A 20358-nucleotide genomic window follows, 5' to 3' on the forward strand; every position below is an offset into this window, starting at 1 on the left:
GGGTGGCAAGCTGAGGGCATGTCATTGTCAGGAATAGGACATTTATTGCCCTGACACCTGTATCATAAAATTAAGTTTACTTTAGAACTTGTTCCATTTGAAATCCATGCTAAATGGTCAAGAGTGCCTTGAGAGGTCATGTTAAGGACAACAGTTAATGTCAGGGAGCTTTTTTCCCCTCAATAGTTAGAAAAATAAGCCACCATTTTACGTATTTTTCATAAGCAAGACTGTGATAAACTATTTGCATCTACAGCTTCTCTCAGAGAAGAGACAAAAATAAAATCAAGCCTCTCCTCTTCCAAATGAATTTGGCAATTAGCATTTATTTGAGAAGTATTTTTGGGTATAGTGATGAAGCACATGATGCTACTACAGCTGTGACATCAGTATAATAATGTGGATACATTTATTCAAAATAACATACCAGGTCTATGGGGCAGAGCTGGAGAATACCTAAAATAGTATTTGCTTGGTCACTGGTTGCTGATGGAACTTGTGACAACCCCATGACTATGTTGGTGTTGGCATTGATCAAAAAATACTACTCGGATTAATATTTTGATCTCCACACTGTCAGCACCTGACCATAGTTTGTTTCCTTTAAAATACTCTCTACACCTTCCCTAAGGGCCCAGTGCAATCCTCCTCTTTCAGAACTGCATCATTCTAAAATGAAATTTTAAATGCGCCTTCATGTCTGCTTCAGAGAAAACACAAATAAAAAGTTGGATTTGCATTACGTCTTCCTTAGAAGCTTGCTAGCAGTAAAATTAGTTGCCTTGAGTAGCCACGCTAGTTAGAAGAAAAATAATGAAATTACAAACTGCTTCCAAAGCAAGAAAATTGTTAATTATTAAGGGCAGTAAAAAAATCATTCAGAAGTGAGTACTTGACAAACAGAAGTTATTTAAGCATTTGGTTTTTTTCAGTTTTGTCAGCAGTCTGTGCTTGTAATTAAGACATTACTGCTCTCAAGGAAATGCTTTAGTATTATTTGTTGAGCACGGTACATACAGTGGGTCTGTAATCTATAATATCAACCACTGTTTATGTGGTTATGCAAAGCAACTCTAATTCTGAATATAATGTTATGCAGAAAAATAAAGTAAGTACATCAATACAATGTTGTCCTCAGTTTAAAAACAAAAACCCACGATAAGATAATGTGTAAACATAAATGTAATTCTCCACTTTTTATTTACAGATGGTAAATTTAAAATTGAGTTAAACACATGCTAATTAAAACACATTTTACCAACTACTTATAAAATTAAGCACTATTTTGTTTGATATTGGTAGAAACAGGAAATTTGGAGTTATGTCTACTGCTACACCTGTTTGCAGTCCTTATACAACACCAGCTGTGAGATTGATGTATCTGCATTTTGTCCTCTCCTGTGAATTGCGAGTGATCAAACAGGCAAAAACATAATGACAGGATGACTGGACATGTTTAGCACGGAGGGAATTGTTCAAGACATTCATAACTCACTGCACAACCACACACACAGTGAAGAAAAATTTATTGTAATGTCACAGATATGCAAAACCATTTATATCTACAATGAATTTCAAATACACGCATATTAATTGTAGAAAGTCTTTGACATATCTTAACTGATAGTCTTTTGAAAGATGTAATACTAAAAGACACACAAAACCAGGTGTGAGTGTTTTATAAAACCCAGATGTGACAAACCAATAATGCAAAACCAAGCATAATTTTCCAGAGATTTATTTTTGTTATTAAATTATCTTCATATAAATGAGCTCTGCTATGAAATACAGATGCTAGAAGGAGTAATCATGTATTTAAATGTGGCTGTATTGCAAAACAAGTGTGTTGGTAAAAGCTGCTAAAGCATCAGCCATACTTTGCCTTTTCTGTTGCTAGAGCCAATCTGCGGATGTTTGCTATGCAACCAGCTGCTGCCTCCTGCAGAGTTTCATCTGTAGAGCCCACCATAGCCAGTAGGAGCTAGCAAAAATACAAAAGAGAAACAGCATAAGAAAACCAAATAAGTACGCTATTATTTAAATAATATTCAAATCATATCTAGAACAATTGCATGAATTTACTCACACACATAATAAATAAAATACAAAAAATCATAAACACTGTATTATATATGTATGTATACCTATATATGTATACTTTTGTATACCTATATGTATTAACATACACATAGAGCACAACGCTTTGTATTTTATCATATTTGTACCTGTAATTTGATATTTTCATGTCTGATTTTCTGTTTATTGTATCATGCCTGTCTATTGGTTGTGTCTTGGATTTTTTCTTGTAGAGTAGAAATTGCATATGCTTTAATTGAAATCATGGTTTCCCCCCCAGGTACACTGGTATATTTGCACATGCTCAAGATTTTTAATAAACAAAGCCATACATTTTTTTTTTTGGCCTTGATCATGAAACTGGATCCATGTGAATGCACCCTTGTGTCCCATTGACTGCAGCAGGTTTCTTTATTGTCACAGCAAACCACTCACGTTAAACTGCTTGAGGGATACAGATCTGGGCATACCATTCTTAAACATTTGCATGTAAAAGTAAAAAAAAAAGCTCAGAAAAGGCACCAAACTTTTGGAGCAGATTCAGCTTTTCAGTCATGTGGAGCAGATCCTTTACTCTGGGAGTCATTCAATTTTTTCAATGGAAATTCCCTTGGAGTAAGGTATTGTTCAACACAAGTGTGACATAAGACAGGCCTTCATGATAAACCATTTTTACATATCAGAAAACCATTAATAATGGGTTTGGATCTCAGTTCTTCAGTGTGTTGAAAGTCAGTGATGCAACTGCAAATGCAATATATGCTGGAAAACAGAAGACTCTTGCTTAGCTTAAATCATCTCCACGCAATCCTCAGATTTCTGAAAATCTGCCAAGCTTAATGTGTGTTCAGGTATGTTGAAGCTCAGACAGCTCTAATTAAAACCTATATTTTCAGTCTGCAATACTTAGGATTCTGTGTTCACCCAAACAATGTTGAGTCAAACCACAGAGAAATCTGTTATCACTCAACTCCGGTGCATATTTTTCATACAGCTAAAATATTACACAAAATTATGAACTGCTAAATATAAAAGCATAAATTGAATGCAGACATCAAATTCGTATGCTACCTTTTTCTAACCTTCCAGCAATCGTGAGGCACGGGCCACAGCTGCACACATATGGCATTTGCTTATAGAGATCAAAGCATTTTATACTTGAGGAAGTATTTGTGTTAGCCAAATGTACAAAACAAGCGTCTTGCCAGTCACCTTTCACCCTTTGACCCCTACATGTAACTGGTAAGGGTGCCTGTGATGGGCCTGAATTATGTCAAAAAGAGTATTATGTAAATTGAGCATCAATGATAATTTTTTCTAGCAATTCTTCCTATAATTTCCATTAATGCAATCAGATGTCTCTGTACAAATAGCTAGATAAGCATTCTTGAAGTCTGAACACTCCTAAAGGGATATGCCAGAGTTAAAATGACATGAGAGGAAATGATATGAGAAAGCTTTATATTCTTATACTTTCTTTGCATGCAAATGTTGGGCCAGGGGCAGCAACCAGAGAAGTCACTGGAGCAACCAGAGAAGTTTCACCACTGACTTCAGCTGGCAGGAGGACCAAGCAGCACACCTCTGTGTTGTGATAAAGCTGCTCTACAAAGCACAAAGGCCAGAATGCAAGTCTCTTCAGATGCTTAACTGCTTTTTTTTCTTAAGAAATATTGCTGGATGAAGATCTTTCTTCCTCGCTATTTTCCACCAGCTGATTTCTGATCAGCTTCAAGTGTTTCTTTGGGTGCCTCACAACTTTCTCGTATAACTTACTGAGGAAAACTGGTATAGATCCTTCATATCCCTGACTCAAAACCAAAAATATGTATGCACATACCGTTCATACGGTGGTTTTGGTAAAGCTATAAGTTTCAAATTTGGGGGCAAGGAAACCGTATGCCTTATGTGATTATTCACTGCATCTTCACAGACCTAGTGGAAGGCTTTTTCAGCGTAGTGAGTGTGGAACTCAAACTTTCATAATACTTTCAGCATAAGACTTGTTATCAGTTTGTAAGAGCAGAAGTTTATCACAAAAATAATGTTTTGGAGATACATTATCTAGCAGAAATATAGCAAAAAGCAAAAACAGACTGTTGCCTTTATTATGACTACATGTTAGGTAGGACTCAGTTCAAGGTTATTTATTTCTTTTAGCCAACTCTTCTTTCTAGGCTCTGAAAACTTAGGAAAATAAATATTTTTCTGTCACTTTCCATGCAGAGCTCAATATTAAGCAATAACAATAGTGTGTGGGGGGGAACTGTGGTCTTTATTGCAGGCACATTTTGGAAAATCAGGGTTAGGTATCAAAGAACAGCCTACTACATGACACTGGTTTAAAGTACACAAATAGATGTCTAAAGAATTAGTGGTATGAATGCAACCAATGCAAACAGCAATTTTAATAAAGGTATCAAATACTGATTTTTTTCCTTCTGAGTTTGGGAGATCAAGAATCAGTTCCTCTCTAATTTGTTGTTTTTCTAAATCGCTTGCCAGCGGTAACATCCATAAGAACTGCTACATCATTCAAAGTCCTGTACTACACCATGTCTCAGAATTTTCACAATACGACTTCGAAGAAATATTCTTGGAAACACAGTCTAATACAGTAGCTGCCTCTGAGGACTGAGGATATACAGCAACGTTTGTCAGTCAACCTACTCCTTTTGCTACAAAAAGGCAGCTGAAGAGAAGATTATCGAACACGCAAAGTATTTCAATATAAGTAGGTAATTCCATGTTTAGGAATCTAACTTTGAACATGTTGATATAAATCCTTCCTTAAATGAAATAAAATTTTATTCTTTTTGTATGTACCAAGAAAGTTATTATTCTTTCACTTCCTGACTGCCACTCCTTGACCCTTTCATGGGTTCAGTTCAATTTGCTGGCAATTGGGTCATCCAATTCAGGTATGGAAATGTATTCATAGGCAGTATACACAGACCATACCCACATATTAGATCTATTTGACAAGTCCAAGAAATCTTTTTTCATTCCAATGCACCAGTGCAATATAACATGTCCTTTTTCTTGATGCAATGCCCTTGAACTTCATGTATCCCTTCCCTTTACTGTTCAGGTATTGTTTTCTGACACATGTAAATGTTAACAGATGTGAGAAGCAGTAAAAAAGCATGTGGTATAAATGCTTCTTTCTGGCACATAAGAGGCACTTTCCATAGACAGAGAAAGCATTTGCAGCACTATGTAGCCTTCATTTTCTGTTGGCAGGTCTCTATATTCTAAGGCGAGAGTCCAAAATTTTTTGCACAGTTAGCACGTCATACCAGCAAATAAGCACAAATACAAGCTGTTTGGAGAACATACAGAGCATATGTAGCATTTCTGGGTTCCAAAAGCAAGAGCAATGCACAGCCAAATCATTTAAATATTCAGAACAATTAAGAAGATTTTGCTATTACTAACCCAGCTTTAAAATAGCACAGAATTGTGATACTATACTAGGATTGCACCATCATAGAATAATTCAGAATGGAAGCAATCTCAGGAGGTCTCTAGTCCAATGTCATGCTCAAAGCAGAGTCAGCTACAACGTTAGACTAGGTTGTTCAGGGTTTTATCCAGCCCAATCTTGAAAACCTCCAGTGATGGAAATGGCACAACCTCTCTGGGCAACCTATTGCAGTGTTTGACTGTCCTTGTAGAGAAAAAGGTTTTCCCTACATTCAGTCACTCTTGTTTCAGTTTATGCCTGTTGTCTCTCATCCTCTTGCCATGTATCGCTGTGAAAAACCTAGCTCCATCTTTTTGATGACTGACCTCCTTGGGGGTACTGGAAGGCTGCTATTAAGTCTGCTTGAATCTGCAGGCTGAAAAAGCCCAGTTCCCTTAGTTTCTCCTCATAAGGCAAGTGCTCCAGCTCTTGACCATCCTGGTGGTCCTCTGCTGAACCTATTATAGTTTATCCATGTCTTTCCCACACTGGAGGGCCAAAGCTGGGTGCAGTATTCAAGGTGTGCTCTAATGAGTACTAAGGGGAACAATCACTTCCCTCAATCTCCTGGCTGCGCTCCTGTTCATACAGCCCAGTATTGTGTCTTCTTCCCTGTCAGGACACACTGCTGCCTAATGTTCTGCTTGCTTTCTACAAAAATCTCTATGCCCTTTTCAGTAAAACTGCTCCTCAGCCAGTCAGTCCCTAGCCTGTATCACTGCAAGTGCAAGTGCAAGTGCAAGTGCAAGTCCTTCTCAGGTGCAGGACTTTGCATTTGTCCTTGCTGAATCTCATAACGTTCCTGCTGGCCGGCTCCAGCCCTGCCTGGGTACCTCTGAATGGCAGCTTGACTTATCGAAACTGTCCCCACCGCAAACTTTATGAGTAAGTAGCCCACTGCCTTCCCCAGGTCACTGACAAACACGTTAAATGGTCCCAACAGAAAGAGCCCTTCAGCACTCCCCTTGTCACCAGCCTCCAGGTAGAGTACGAGCCATTAACTACTATCCTCTGAGCTGGGTCATCCAACCATTTTTAATCCATTTGGTTGTTCACACATCTAGAATATAATACATCCTAACTTGGACAGAAGTATGCTGTGGGAAACAGTGTTGAAAACCTTCCTAAAGCCAAGGTAAATGACATCCACTGCTCTCCTCTCATCTACAAACTTAGACACAGAGAGGACAATCAGATTTACCTTTGGTAAATCTATGTTGACTCTTCCAAATCATCTTCTCCTTCTTGTGCCCAGAAACGCATTCCAAGAGGACTCCCTCCATAATTTCCCCAAAGACCAATGTGAGGCTGACCCGTCTGGAGTGCCCCAGACTGGGAGGAGGAATTGTTGCTCTGAAGACACGCTTTGCAGACTCTCATTGTTGGGCCTTATGCTTTCTGGCATACCAAAGGTGTAACAAAAATGGAAAGTCTTTTGTTCCCCAGGGGAATAACAAGGGGTAAGGGGGTAAGCCACAATATTTGCTTGGATATTCATGCATCATGAATGATGCCACGTTCCATTGTCTGATAGCACAGCTTCCTTAAAATCCTATCTCTACAATCACAAAATAACCCATTGAAAAATTATTATTTCCAACAAGATAACATAAGCATCAATGTAAGAAGTTGTAAAAGTGTCATTCCAAAATGGGTATGGATTCCTGGATGAGTAAGTAATAAAAATGGGGTAGTAATTATCTTTGCTATGAAGATGTCTTTCTCGAATTTTTCACTTCTACAAAAGAAGTAGCTCAAGGGGATTTTTAAAGCAGAAAAAGTGTAGACAAGTTTTGCAACAAGAAATCCCAAATCTGACAAAATCTTAGATGTTAGTGATGGTCCATGTATGGGTACAATAACTTATAAGTACTCGTTTTCCTTTGGCCACAGTCATTGCAGCTTCCAGGCTCAGAGGTGGGAAGCAGGAAACATAGGAAGTGGCGATTTCAGAAAGAACACAATTTTGCATGCATTAATTTCAAATAAGGGGTTAGTCACATGATGTTTCTACAACAAGTTTTCCAAAACAGTGGAAAGTGTAGAACAGTACTGCTGGAAAGAGGGTCCCTTGCTCATATAAAACAGATAAAAGATCAGCCTATTCAATACTCTGGAGTCCTGTGAACATGAATGCAAACAACGAATAAAGAATAACCATAAAAAGAATATTTAATGCCTTTTTTTTTTCCTGGCTTCTGTAGGTTTTCTGCCCTGTAAAACAAATTTTATTTCATTTTTTCTAATCAGAAGGAAATATGGACAAACTCCTTCAACAAGATTCATATCTATAGTGGGAAGCTAGTCAGAATTCACATAGAGCTTAGCATTCCTGGAACTAAAGACATTTACTTCAATACAACTGCTGCTTCTATGTTCTGTGCTGGTGATGACATCTTGTAGATTGACATAGCATTTCCAGTTGGTGGTAGGACTTGCCATTTTTTTTTAAATTTAGATTTAGTATCTGACTTCTTTTACATGCAACATTTCCTAAAGGATGCTAAATTTCTAGCACTGTGATTTTCTAATTGCGTAACACTTGTTTTCCAAAAAAAGACATTTCTCACATGCCTTTTATAAATCTAACCTAAAAGAAAAAAATACTTTAAATAAAAGCATATGGTAGAAGCTTATCCAAGAAAGTATCAGTCTAGGTCCAGCCAGCATTTTGCTAACTTTCAACACCATATTGCACACTGGAAAATATTAAAGCACCTAGTTTAAGTGTTATGTTACACATATTCCTATGAAAATACTTCTCATAAAATTAAATTATAAATAATAAAACATACTCCACAATCAAAGCATAATAAAGGTTAAGCTAAGTCACTGTTTCTAAACTAAAATTCAGGCCGATTTCCTGATTTCCTCTTTCAGCTGAGTGAAAGGATAAGACAACATGCACCGTGCACGGCCTCCTAAGAAGATGCTCATGCAAGTTCTGCAGTGTTTTCTGGTAATTTTGTTTTTCTCAGGTGGCACGAAGAGAATAGATTTCAGACGTAAAGTTCAGTGTGCCAGGGAACACTGAGCTAGCAGACGTACAAAATTCAGTACCAAGAAATTCCAGTAAGGGCAAAAGATGGGCAGGGCAGACACCTACTGTGCTGATTCCCTCTCGTATAAGGTCTCTCCTCCCTGGGACCAAAGTCAGAGCAGCCCCGGTGTAGCCTAGTTCACTCACTTTAAATGTAAAGAGGTGGGAGCTGAAGGTCTCTGGCTGGGGTGGGAGAAATCCTAGGAAGATTGCACCTCGCTTCTTTTTCCTTCCTCTTATTCCTGTATTTCCTCTTCTCTCTCCCATGAAACAAATCTCCATTATGGCAGCCATGGAAAAAGGATAACAAACTTTGGGAGTACTCAGGCATGGCTGGGGGGATAAGGAGGTCCAAAGGATGCAGGTTGGGCTAAGGTACACCTGACCGTGGTGGTGGCCAGCAGGCTGGCCAGGAGCTGTCTCTTCTTTCTCATCTTTCCCTTCCTCCCTCAGAAAACCAGTGAAGAGTGCAGGGGCAGGCAAACCTGTGCACGTTCTGCAAACAGGTGCAGGACACGTTAGGATGAGAATAAACTTGTCTGCAGTTTGTGGTGCACTTCCAGATATTAAACCATTTCACCTAGCTCAGGACTTACGACAGGTGACGTGTCCTCTGCAAGTTGTTACTTTTTCCTATGTGACTGCCTGTGACAAAACAGCTGTTGGCAAGGTGAATCCCACAAAATGCTGAGAAACAAGGGAGAAAGAAGAGCAGGGCTCGGCAGATTCAGTGAAGTATTCTGAACATCTGATTACCAGTACCCTACCGTGAGATGTTAACTATTTCTTTAGAATACACAGCTTCAGTGAACTTCAACTGATTTTACGCCATGATAGATTTGAAGTTTAAAATCTTCTGGGTACAGCTTCATTTTTTCTGTTTTTCCTATCTGCGACCTGTCCCTTTTTGTCTATTTATTTTGTTTAGTGATCTCCTGTATTGCAACGAAACCATATTTGGGACAAGGTCCATATTTCTCCGACACATCTGAATTGTGCCTACTACAATGGGGATAGCGCTCTTCAAAAGAAATCCTCTTGAGCACACACTAATAAAATACAAAATAAGAATATAGGTCTCATACTCTCCAGTGAGGCTAAATGTTGCGTTGCATCACTTTGGAGAAATACATACAGCCTGAATGCCTTAAGGGAATTATAATAGGAGATATACACACTTTAAGTACATATACATACTTGCAAGTTTTTATATATCTACAAAATATGAATAAACCCTACAGCTTGCTCTTCACCTCATCTGTATTAATTGTCTGTTTCTTATATAACTACCTAGAGAAGGATGCCCCCCTTCTGTGTAAAGGCATAATAAATGGGCAGGGAACTCGGAATATCAGTGACAAGGAGAAAGTGAACAAAATGCTAAATGGTGAAATATAAAATAGTTTAAAAACTGTAAACTTGCAGGCCACTTTAAAATACACTAAGCTTAAAGCTTTTCCCATCTCAAGTTGTTACTTGTAGGTCTTCAGAGGGGTATTTCCAACAATTTCAGATATAAGTCTAACTAAATATAAACATACCATGCAAAGGTAATGTAGCTAAATAAAACTAGTAATAAAAATGATTTCTAATCTTTGTTTAAAAGGTAGGATTATATGTAACCAATTGGAGTCCTTAAAGGCAGATAGTTTGAATCTACATTCAGCTGTAAGAAGTTTGGTGCAATATTAAGAAAGAATTCAATCATCATGAACATTCCAAGGTACAAAGAGTCTTACGGGATATGAAATTCATCCCACAAAAAGCAATAGGCAGATCTGATAATCCAGAAGTGATGAAGCCCAGGGTCTTACAGCATATTTTTATTTGAACCACTTTCTCTATTTTATTTTTATTTCATTGTAGTTTTCATGAGAAGATTAACATATAAAAGGCTTTTGGTGGGATACAGAGAATAAAGAACTTTTTCGTAATCTCGATAGAGTGACATTTTTAAAAAAGCTTTTTTCAGTTCACTGGAAATTCATTTTATTAAGACTAAAACAGGAGCCTGCTAACTTACTACATGTAATGGACACTGAAAACAGTAAACTTATGTCATGGATGTTCCTTTCCTTTCATAATTTAGTTTGGCTCAGCAACATGTTCGGGACTACCCTTCCCTTATATTGCTGCCAGTCTGATCAATCTTTCTTCTTTGTATTTCCTGCTCCTTTTCCACACTTACCTGCTTTTTCACACTTTTTCTTTTTCACTTTACAGGAGCATGACTTTTACCTCGTCATTCCTTCCCAAGTATTACTGAGGAGGTAGTGTAGGAAATTGAGAAGGAACTGATAATTTAATTTTGGTTTTCCAAATTTGTTAACATTACTATCAGTATGAATACTGTCATTCTGTCTGTCTGTTTATCTCTAGCAGTCATATGAAGATTATACAAAAGTTAAGAGGGGGCAGTTGCAAATAAACTATCAGCAGCAAGTCAGAGGAAAAAAAGGAGGTTTAAGCTGTCCATTAACCTTCACATACTGAAGGGTTCTGCCTGACTTCTCAGCAATACCCTGAAAACATGGTGCATTTTTTTCCTCTGGTTTGTCTAATATTCCTGAAGTGCACTATAACTAGTCTGTCTCTGAAGACAACATTGACCTGCAGCAAAGAGACACCACAGTTTCCAGACTAGTGACAAATTTTGCAATGTTTATCTCAAGTTGCATCTTATCCTCAGAACAGTGTACAAAATCTGACTGTACTAGTATTTTAAAAGTACGTTAGATCTACGGGTATGCATGAACAGACTTCAAATTCTCTTCTGTATTCAATTCCAAGTACTCATTTTGATCTCTAAAGTTAATATAGCTTTAGGTCCAATGGTCTAAGTGTCTGTCTCTCTGCCTATATATGATCATTATAATCATAACCAGTGGGGTGCTTTTGCTAGTAAACCTTACATATCAAAGTCTGGGGATAAAAGCAGGATATTCTTACTGTAGATTCATACAATAGCATTTATTTCAAACAACGAGCCAGCGTATTTTAAAGCTGTTTGGGTTTTTTTTGTGGCATGCAAGAAGACTGATCTATAATCTCATGTTTTTAGATGTGTGGGTGGCAACAGTGCATACATTTACATAAACTGGAAGATGAGTGGTTATCGTTCAACTTATAGTCTGGTTTTAGATTAGTAAATGTACTAGAAAATGTTCAATTAGAACACAGCATAAATAAATGTATAGATGGTATGAACACAGCTCAGCTTTATTCATATAAATATGAAACTGAATGTGATGAAGCAAGAAATGAGCTGGGGCTGTTTATGGGCAAAGGTCTGTGTATAGTCTGCATATTCATTCATATCTGTAGATTTAATGTATGATACCAGAAAAAAATGAAAGAAACGATGAACATAGAGTGGAAGTTACTTTTCAAGATTGTCAAACTGCTTCTTTTTTGTTATTAGAGAAAAACATAAGGAATAAATTATTTTATAGTGAGGAGTCAACTTCCTATAATGAACCCAAATTTCTGAGTCACTTGAGCATTACTTTATGAACAGAGTGTGATATAGTGATCATAAAATATATTTACTAGTGCTGGAAATTTATATGCTTTCCTAAAGTCTGTGCTGTGGAAAAACATTACCACACCCACTTATTGTGACAGAAAAATGCCTTGGTTTTTTGGTGATTAAAACATAAGGGGTGGCTTGAATTAGCACTCCATTCAGATCATATTCAACCAAAGTATTTGCGATTTGCATATACTTCTCTAGAGTGGAGTTAGACAGATATTTTTTTAAAAAAGAAGCAAAGCATCTCCCCAAACCCACTCAAGGACTCACTCTGGCCACAAACTGCTTGAGTGACTGCTGGATTTTGGAAGCTTTGTGAAGATTAGAGATTTTTAAAGACACTGTGTAGTCTGCAAGCAAGCAATAATACCTGCAAGCCTGCCTTGTCTATGTCAGCCAGGAAATACTAGAGGCCTTGATCTGCTTCCTTCCCTCTCGAAAGACATACCTATGAAGTAGGGAATGAAAAATTCACTAATAGAAGTCAAATCTAAAACTTTCCTCTGATTAGAGCAAAAGCCTGTTCCTCAACTTTTTTATTGAGTAATTGCTCAGCTTCAATTCCAGGCATCAAGTTTTGGGGATGTTTTTGACTTATTTGTTTGCTTGGGCTTTTTTAGTTTTATAAAAAGAAAGCTATAGTTATGCTTGGGCAAGTGGAGGTTGTAGCACATGTATAAAAGCTCTGCTAAAGCTGGTTAAAGCATGCGGGGGAAGATGTGAAAATTAATTTCCTAAAACCATGCAACTCTATGCTTTAATATAGAAAGAAAAAATTCATGTGGGTCTTCTAGCTGAACGCTACCACTGCAAAAGGTAAAAAGAATCACAATTAATACTCTGAACTTGGTACAGTGGTTACTTTGTATCTCAGGTAGGATGAAATGGTTGGTACGGTTAGTTAACTAGCTACCCAAAATACTATTTCACAACACTAATGCTAGCACAAGAACATTATTAACAGCATGTTGGACATTCTTGGGTGAGTATACTTGGGGCACACCACCACCTAATTATAACAATATGGGGAAGCTGGTGTAAGACAAAGTGCTACTCCTACATGGGGAAGGTACTCTCTTTTTCATCAGTTCCCAACTCAAAGAGGCTACTTTTCCATGAAAACACTGCATCACATGCTTGAATCAGGATAAAATTAAGGAACTTAACATCCTTTCCTGAACAGGAGCATATTTATGCAGAATATTGGCATTTATCAAACAGTGGTTTTTCAAAATACAATTCCCTTGTATGCATTTGTGATGCTGAAGGGATTAAACAGAATATCAATTTTTCTCCCCACTCCCCAGGAAATCAACAGAAATTTAAAGATAAATAATTATTACATTTAACTGCAAATTTTATGAGAATGCTTGGATTATGAGAAGAAGAGTGGAAAGATTAACAAAAACAGCCTGATCAATCAGAAGCAAACCCAAGATCCAAGTCAGGGCTTCAGGGTGTCCCTAGCTGTACGTTACATTGAAAATTTTTCTGTCCGAATTCTTTGCGAGGACTTTATTGCCCAAATACATGGACATCTTTTCAGTTTGTTATTAACAGATAGTTACTGGCAGTCCCTATGCATCTGCTGCACGTGTAGTGTGCCATACTGTCCAGTGTAGTAAATCCAATGCTTTCATGAAAGGTAAAAACTTTGCACTGAGCTGTGATGTACTTGCACAGGAGATGTGACCTCCACGGCTCGGCATTGTGAACTGCAGTTTGCAGCTGGCTCTCACCTCTACTACCATGAAGAACTTAGTATCGTCAGCAAAGTTTGCAGCCTCACCATACACCACCCTTCCCATTATCATTTATGAAATACTGAATGGCAAGATCCCTTGACTGCAAAACTTTATACTAATTCCTACACTTTGATTCCTCATTTTTAACCAATTATTTATCCTTTCTAGGACTCTGCCTTCTCATCGCATAGGAGTTTAACTTCGTTAAGAGTTTGTGGTGAAGAGTGCTGTTGAATGCTCTCTTAAAATCCAAGAGTGGTCAATTCAACACTTCCAAAAAGCAACAAGATTATTACACATGAATAGGCTAGGAAACTGATGAGAAGACAAAATGCTTTGAGAAGCAAAAGACTAATAAAACCTTCTCTATACAGTGAATGTCCAGCAAATCCAGTACAAAAGTATGACAGACCTTCTTTAGATATATACATGCTCCATTAGCCTATAATGCCTCTGGAGTCCAGCAATTACCTCTCTTTGGAATTCTGTGGAGGGGCTGATCCAGTCTAACGACTGTTGGATTTGCACAGATTGCACAGATACAATGTATGGAGATAAAAAGAGCAAATAAATCTGGATTCATCCCACATACCTGTGGACAAGGTAAGCACCTCCAGAGGACAATTCTGATTTTTAATGTTCTAAATACCTTCTGGAGTTTTTTAATCTTTCTATATTGCCACAGAGCCCTAATTTATGTATCTTAGCCTGAATCCAGTATTTGGAACTGTCATGTCTGTATGGCAGTATGGAAGCACCTTTATGAGTGCCTGCTTTCTCACTCCTGTGTCATGGAGAGGTTTTTATATTTTTACCTTTATCTTCAACACAAATGTGATGAGTAGACTAGATAAAACTTAAATTCACTTTCTATCTAGAATATAATCGTTTAGGTTGGAAAAGACCTTTAAGATCATCAAGTCCAACTGTTAATCTAGCACTGCCAAGTCCACCACTAAACCATGTCCCTAAGCACCACATCTACCGTCTTTTAAATGCCTCCAGGGATGGGGACTCAACCACTTCCCTGGGCAGCCTGTTCCACTGCTTGACTACCCTTTTGGTGAAGAAATTTTTCCTAATATCCAACCTAAACCTGCCCTGGCGCAACTCGAGGCCGTTTCTGCTTGTCTTATTGCTTGCTACTTGGGAGATGAGACCGACCCCCACCTCACCACAACCTCCTTTCAGGTAGTTGTAGAGAGCAATAAGGTCTCCCCTCAGCCTCCTCTTCTCCAGGCTAAACAACCCCAGTTCCCTCAGCCGCTCCTCAGAAGACTTGTGCTCCAGACCCTTCACCAGCTTCATTGCTCTTCTCTGGACACGCTCCAGCACCTCGATGTCTTTCCTGTAGTCAAAGCTTTCCAGTTTCCCCAGATCTGAAGATAATGTATATAATTTGCAGTGTATCAGACTCCTTCGGTAATTAACTAGCAATACTGACCCATATTCTTTTACTTTAACCTTAATTTTTTCTTCAGAACTTCCAGAGATTAAAAATTATCATAAACTGTTGCATGAAATCCTGTACTGATTAGCAGCTGGTAAATACAGCCACTTATCCTTGGAGATAAATGCAAAATTAAATAAAATAAAATTTCCAATAAAATGAAATTGTATGGACCTTCACTCATAGTCTAGGAGAAGATACATTTTAGCTTTTACATACAATTGATCGCTATATAATCCCCATTGCATTATAACCTGATCCAGCCCTCACTGAAGTCAGTGACAGAATTGTCATCAGCCTCCTGTCCCTGACAGCCTCCTCAGGCCTTCAGACTTTATGCCAAAGCACAGAACACTGATGAGGAACATTAACACTAGAGCCCACCCTATAATCTACACATTGCAAAAGGTCTTTTCCTTAGCATCTATGCCGTGAAAGTGACAGCAATAAGATGTTCCATATTACTTAAAAGACAGGGCTCTTCAAAATGGCAACATAAAAGAGATTACGGTGACTGGGGCTTGAAGGCAATTTGAACTGAGTGAGTGATTCTACAGGAAGAGGAAAAAAAAAAGAAGTTTTCATAGATGACAACAATGAATGCATAATTCAGTACACTAAGGACTCCTGAGTGACAATTCAGCCTCTATTTACACATATGTATACATATGTATAGGTATGTGTGTGTGTGTGTATATATATATGTATATTCTTCCTATTTTTTATGTTCAGCTTCTTTGAATAGCTCCTTACATACAAGGAAACTATTTTTGATCAGCTGAATGCCAAAAATGATTACCTGGCATTCTGTCCTTGTACATTAAGCCCAGTATCTCTCAATTTAAGAAAACTAATTTTAATATCCGACAATTTAGATATTATTCCATAAACAGAAAAACATTTTAATATTCTTCTTTCTTATTATTGCCAAATTAGAAAGAAACATTTGACATAGTCACAAGGATAAGACTGGTGCAGGGAGCTAAACAATTGCAAGAAGCTGCTCTGTATATTTCTGTGGTTTGGAAATAGTGCCAAGTCGGAAGGAAAAGACATTCTCTGCATTTTCTAAAGCAAGATAAATACAGAAAAGAAATATAGATGAAAGATGGAACTGCTATCTATGGACTCTGCCAGATTCCTTGGCTTTTTGGCACACCTATTGAAGCTGGCAGACTTAGCCAGTAGCAATCTTTTCCATTAAAAGGAGCAGCATATATTTTGGTTTAACATACTTTGTTTGTGCATTTTTTAAGCTTCAAAAATGTCTATTTAAATTTTTTTTAAGGATTCCTTCTGCACAGTTGGCCGCAATTGCACTTATTTGAAGTGGCTCATTTATCACTAAAAGAGCTGCAGGGCACAGCTACTGTTAAACAGCTCCAACAAACCTACAGCTTAGTGGGACAAGCTTCTTTTTATAAGACTAAAAGATGTTTAAAATGTGCCAAGAGGAGCTTTATGCCAGTCTCTAGGTTTGCTATCCAAATGTTACTACATTAGAGGTCTCCTGAAGCACAGAGTTTGGGCAAAGATAAGCTGATCTCCCTTAGTTTTTCCCATCTGAGATCAGCCAGATTTTAACAGAACACTTGCTACATATCATAAACTTTAGTAATGTGAAATTTTGAAAAATCATCTAAAGTCTGAGGCTTAATCTACACTGAAGCTAAAATACATTACCTTTGGCAATGGAGCAAAAGCAAAATGCTTTCCATGTAAGTACCCCTACTTTATGAATGGTGAAATTTTGCTTATTATGAAGGTAAAGGCTTACTGGTTTCTGTTTCCTGGAGCTGACACTGAAAGGAAAATGTTCACACCTGGCAGTTGCTAACACAATAGAAATTGCAGTGGCGTAACATTGTCTATTTTCATTAATCCGTCTGAAATGGAACAAAATACGCCAATGTTGGACTTAGTTTATGGAACCTCTTATATCTGAAATTTTGAAGTGTGATGTGATCAATAGATTTGTGGGTGAAGGGACTGGGCATACTTTCTGTAGCCAACAGACATGCAGAAATTTTGCCATCTAGTGCCCTCTTTCTTGATGTCCAAGAACTGTAACAACTAATTTATAAAAAGCAACAAGCGTCAGCTTGGAGTATGTGCCAAACATGCTGTATCTCCAGCCTGAACTGTGGAGCCTGAATAGAGCCAACCATGATAGTTAAAAACTGGGTTCTTCTAAACTTGAAATAAAAATACAAATATGGAAATATGCAAATACATACTATTGTACACCAATAATATTATTGCATATATATTGCGTATGAAATAGTTTTGATTGATTTATAAAGATTTTATCTTAAACCTTGCTTAATAATGTAAAACTCTATATTCCGTACTCAGTGTTCCCCCCGCAAAAAACAACCAATCCCATAGCCAAATACTCCTAAAGCAGTAGGTGACAGTGCTTTTGTGTTTAATTTTCTAAACTTCAGATACATATGGTTTGTGGCAAAAAGTTGGGTTTAGAATGTTTTCAGTAGAAATTACTAGTAATTGTCTTCCATATTTTGTAATTCACATCTATTTATTTCACAGTGATGGTCTTATGAAAGTCTTTTCACATAAAATGGTTAGCCAAAACTTTTTGTAGGGATTTATGACTTTAGCAAACAATGACCAATATTCTGGAAACTCTGCACAATAAAATACACAAAATGCATTTTTTAATACAGTCATTATAACAAAGTATAAAGAACTCTCCAAATATTAAATCTACATTTCACAACAGCTTTCATAAATCATGGTTAAACCAACTGGTTTTATATCTTAGATTATTGCAAGGGAACGGAAGAGCCTATGCATGATTAATCTTTCTACCACTAAGAACAGAACTCAAAAAGCACAAATACCTCTTATGTATTAATTCATCACAGAATTCAGAAAATGCATTCTAGCTGTTACACCTTCTTTGCCAAAAAAAAAAAAAGTTAAGAAACTGAAAAAATCCCCACGCATCTCTTGAAGCTATAGCCTGATGAGAAGACAGGAACAAATCTGATGGATTAATTAAAAAATATATATTCAAATGTATCAATATACAAATCAAGTCCCACTCTTAGGAGCATAAGTCTCTGCTCTGCCTGCCTTATTGTTCCAAGCACTTGAAATTAGGTTTTCAGCATCCCTGGTGAAGTTCCTATAAGCTACAATAATTGATATTCTAGAAGGCTATATAAATTAATATATCTATTAATATTTTGTAATATTAAGAAAATGGAGCACTTCTATGTTGTGCAAATAATTCAATAAACCAGACCACAGAGCAAGGCTAAAGATCAGTTCCATGCACTGGTAGGTTGGATAGACACTTTTGATATTAAAAAATGTCAGAACATGAATGGAAAGTCTTATCTTCTGCATTTCAGATATGTACTATAATCATTAAGTTAATGGTTCCTCTAGCCCCAAAATAATCAGTCCTGTAAGTACAACGGAATAAGAACAGGAGAAAATAGACTTGTTCATAGTGCACCACAGCAATATTACCTTTAAATAAACTTGTTTGGATAATAAAAGCAGCTCAGAACAATGCAGAGCTCAACAGAGGCTAATTTATTTTAACTTTGTGTAGCCTTCAGCACAGACACACACATGCAAAAAACTGCCAACAGCACCAGTTATGGTTCCCATATGGTATAAGTGCCTTAAAGTCTGGGTGACTGGCTACTATCCAGTGGTCCTGTTTCCTCAGTTTTCACAAAAAGCTTACAGTCAGTATTTGGTATTTATGTTTTACTTATGATGATTGAGTTGCAGCTGTGAATTAGCAGTAATTGTATCTTTGTTTGCTTGAACTATCAAATATGATCAATACAAATATTTTTATTGATTTTTTTCTACCACTCCATTCCTATCTGTTCACCTCCACCTTGCTGTGTGCTACATAGAAACTGAAAGTTTTCTGGGATCTTCTTATTTAAGTATACATCACTGCCTAGTAAAGTGAACTACTTATCTGTGATCAATGGCTTTAAGCATCATCTCAGTACTGAGAATAAATGAATAAATAGAAAAATTAATACCTTTACTATTTGTTATTTAATTAGTTGGGATTTCAAGCACAAACTTTAAGTCAAAACATCAAGATGTCCTTATATGAGATACTGGAAATTACCTCACTGGGAAGATTTCACTAAATGTTTTAGAATATTTATGCACCATCTGATCAGGTACTTGCAAATGCAGAATTTCACTGGCAAGCAGAACAGGCATTTTTTAGCTTTATACGTCACAATCAAAGCCACTGGTATTCTTTTCATAGACCTTAATCCATTTGTGTCTACATAATTCAAAAGTATTTACCACTTTCTCAGCCAGTGAACCCCTTCAGTTTTCTAATGACTCATATCTCTGCCAAACCTGCAATATTCCATTGTGGAAAGGCAATATTTTGTTTAAAGGCATTACAAGAAGAGTCAGTGTGTTGGTCTCTTAAAATTTTCCTCTCTAAAACAATAAAATGCTTGAATACATTTTGTGGCTGCTTTTAAATTGTTAATTATTCTTACAAAAATGAGAGTTAACTCAGCTGACATTTTTGAAGTGTATTCACAACAACTCAAATCTGATTTCATCTCCTGAAAAAAAAAAAAAAAATCAACTTATATCACAAGGTCTAAAATCACTGGTGATTTACATTAACAATATTACCTAATTTTTACTGCATGAAGGCCAACATTATAGCATGCAAAGGTCTAACCTGGGGAACAGTTTCCAAAAAGACATGGAAATCAAAGTAGAAAATTGGCCAAATATGAACTTTGAGGGCAATACTGTGGCCAAACAGAATAATGAAAATCTCTGATGTTCAAACAGAGCTTACATGGAAACAGGAAAGTTATTTTACCTGTTTTAAGTATTCATACAGATATTACTGGAATATTGAATTCTGTTCTGAAGTATGTTGAAATTCAGTCCAAAAGAGAAGTTCAAAAATAAAAAATTCAGAACTGACACATAAATACAATTAAAGAATTAAAAAGATAGAAATTCCATCAGAGATTACACTTGCTTAGCTAATTAAAAAGAAGACAA

General features: G+C 37.0%; 1 protein-coding gene across 1 annotated transcript in view; it reads right to left on the bottom strand.

The window, feature by feature from the left end:
* Window positions 1-1475: 1475 nt before the first annotated feature.
* Window positions 1476-20358, bottom strand: part of ODAD2 (outer dynein arm docking complex subunit 2) — a 92270-nt gene continuing 73387 nt past the window's right edge. The window contains exon 20 of the mRNA XM_087761464.1: window positions 1476-1981. Coding sequence (XP_087617590.1) covers window positions 1868-1981 — 114 coding nt within the window. The 3' untranslated portion in view covers window positions 1476-1867. The remainder of the gene's footprint in view (window positions 1982-20358) is intronic.

The sequence above is a fragment of the Nipponia nippon genome, unplaced genomic scaffold, assembly GCF_047370975.1.
Source record: "Nipponia nippon isolate SJK-2023a ecotype South Korea unplaced genomic scaffold, ASM4737097v1 scaffold_1, whole genome shotgun sequence".
NCBI classification, from domain to species: domain Eukaryota; kingdom Metazoa; phylum Chordata; class Aves; order Pelecaniformes; family Threskiornithidae; genus Nipponia; species Nipponia nippon.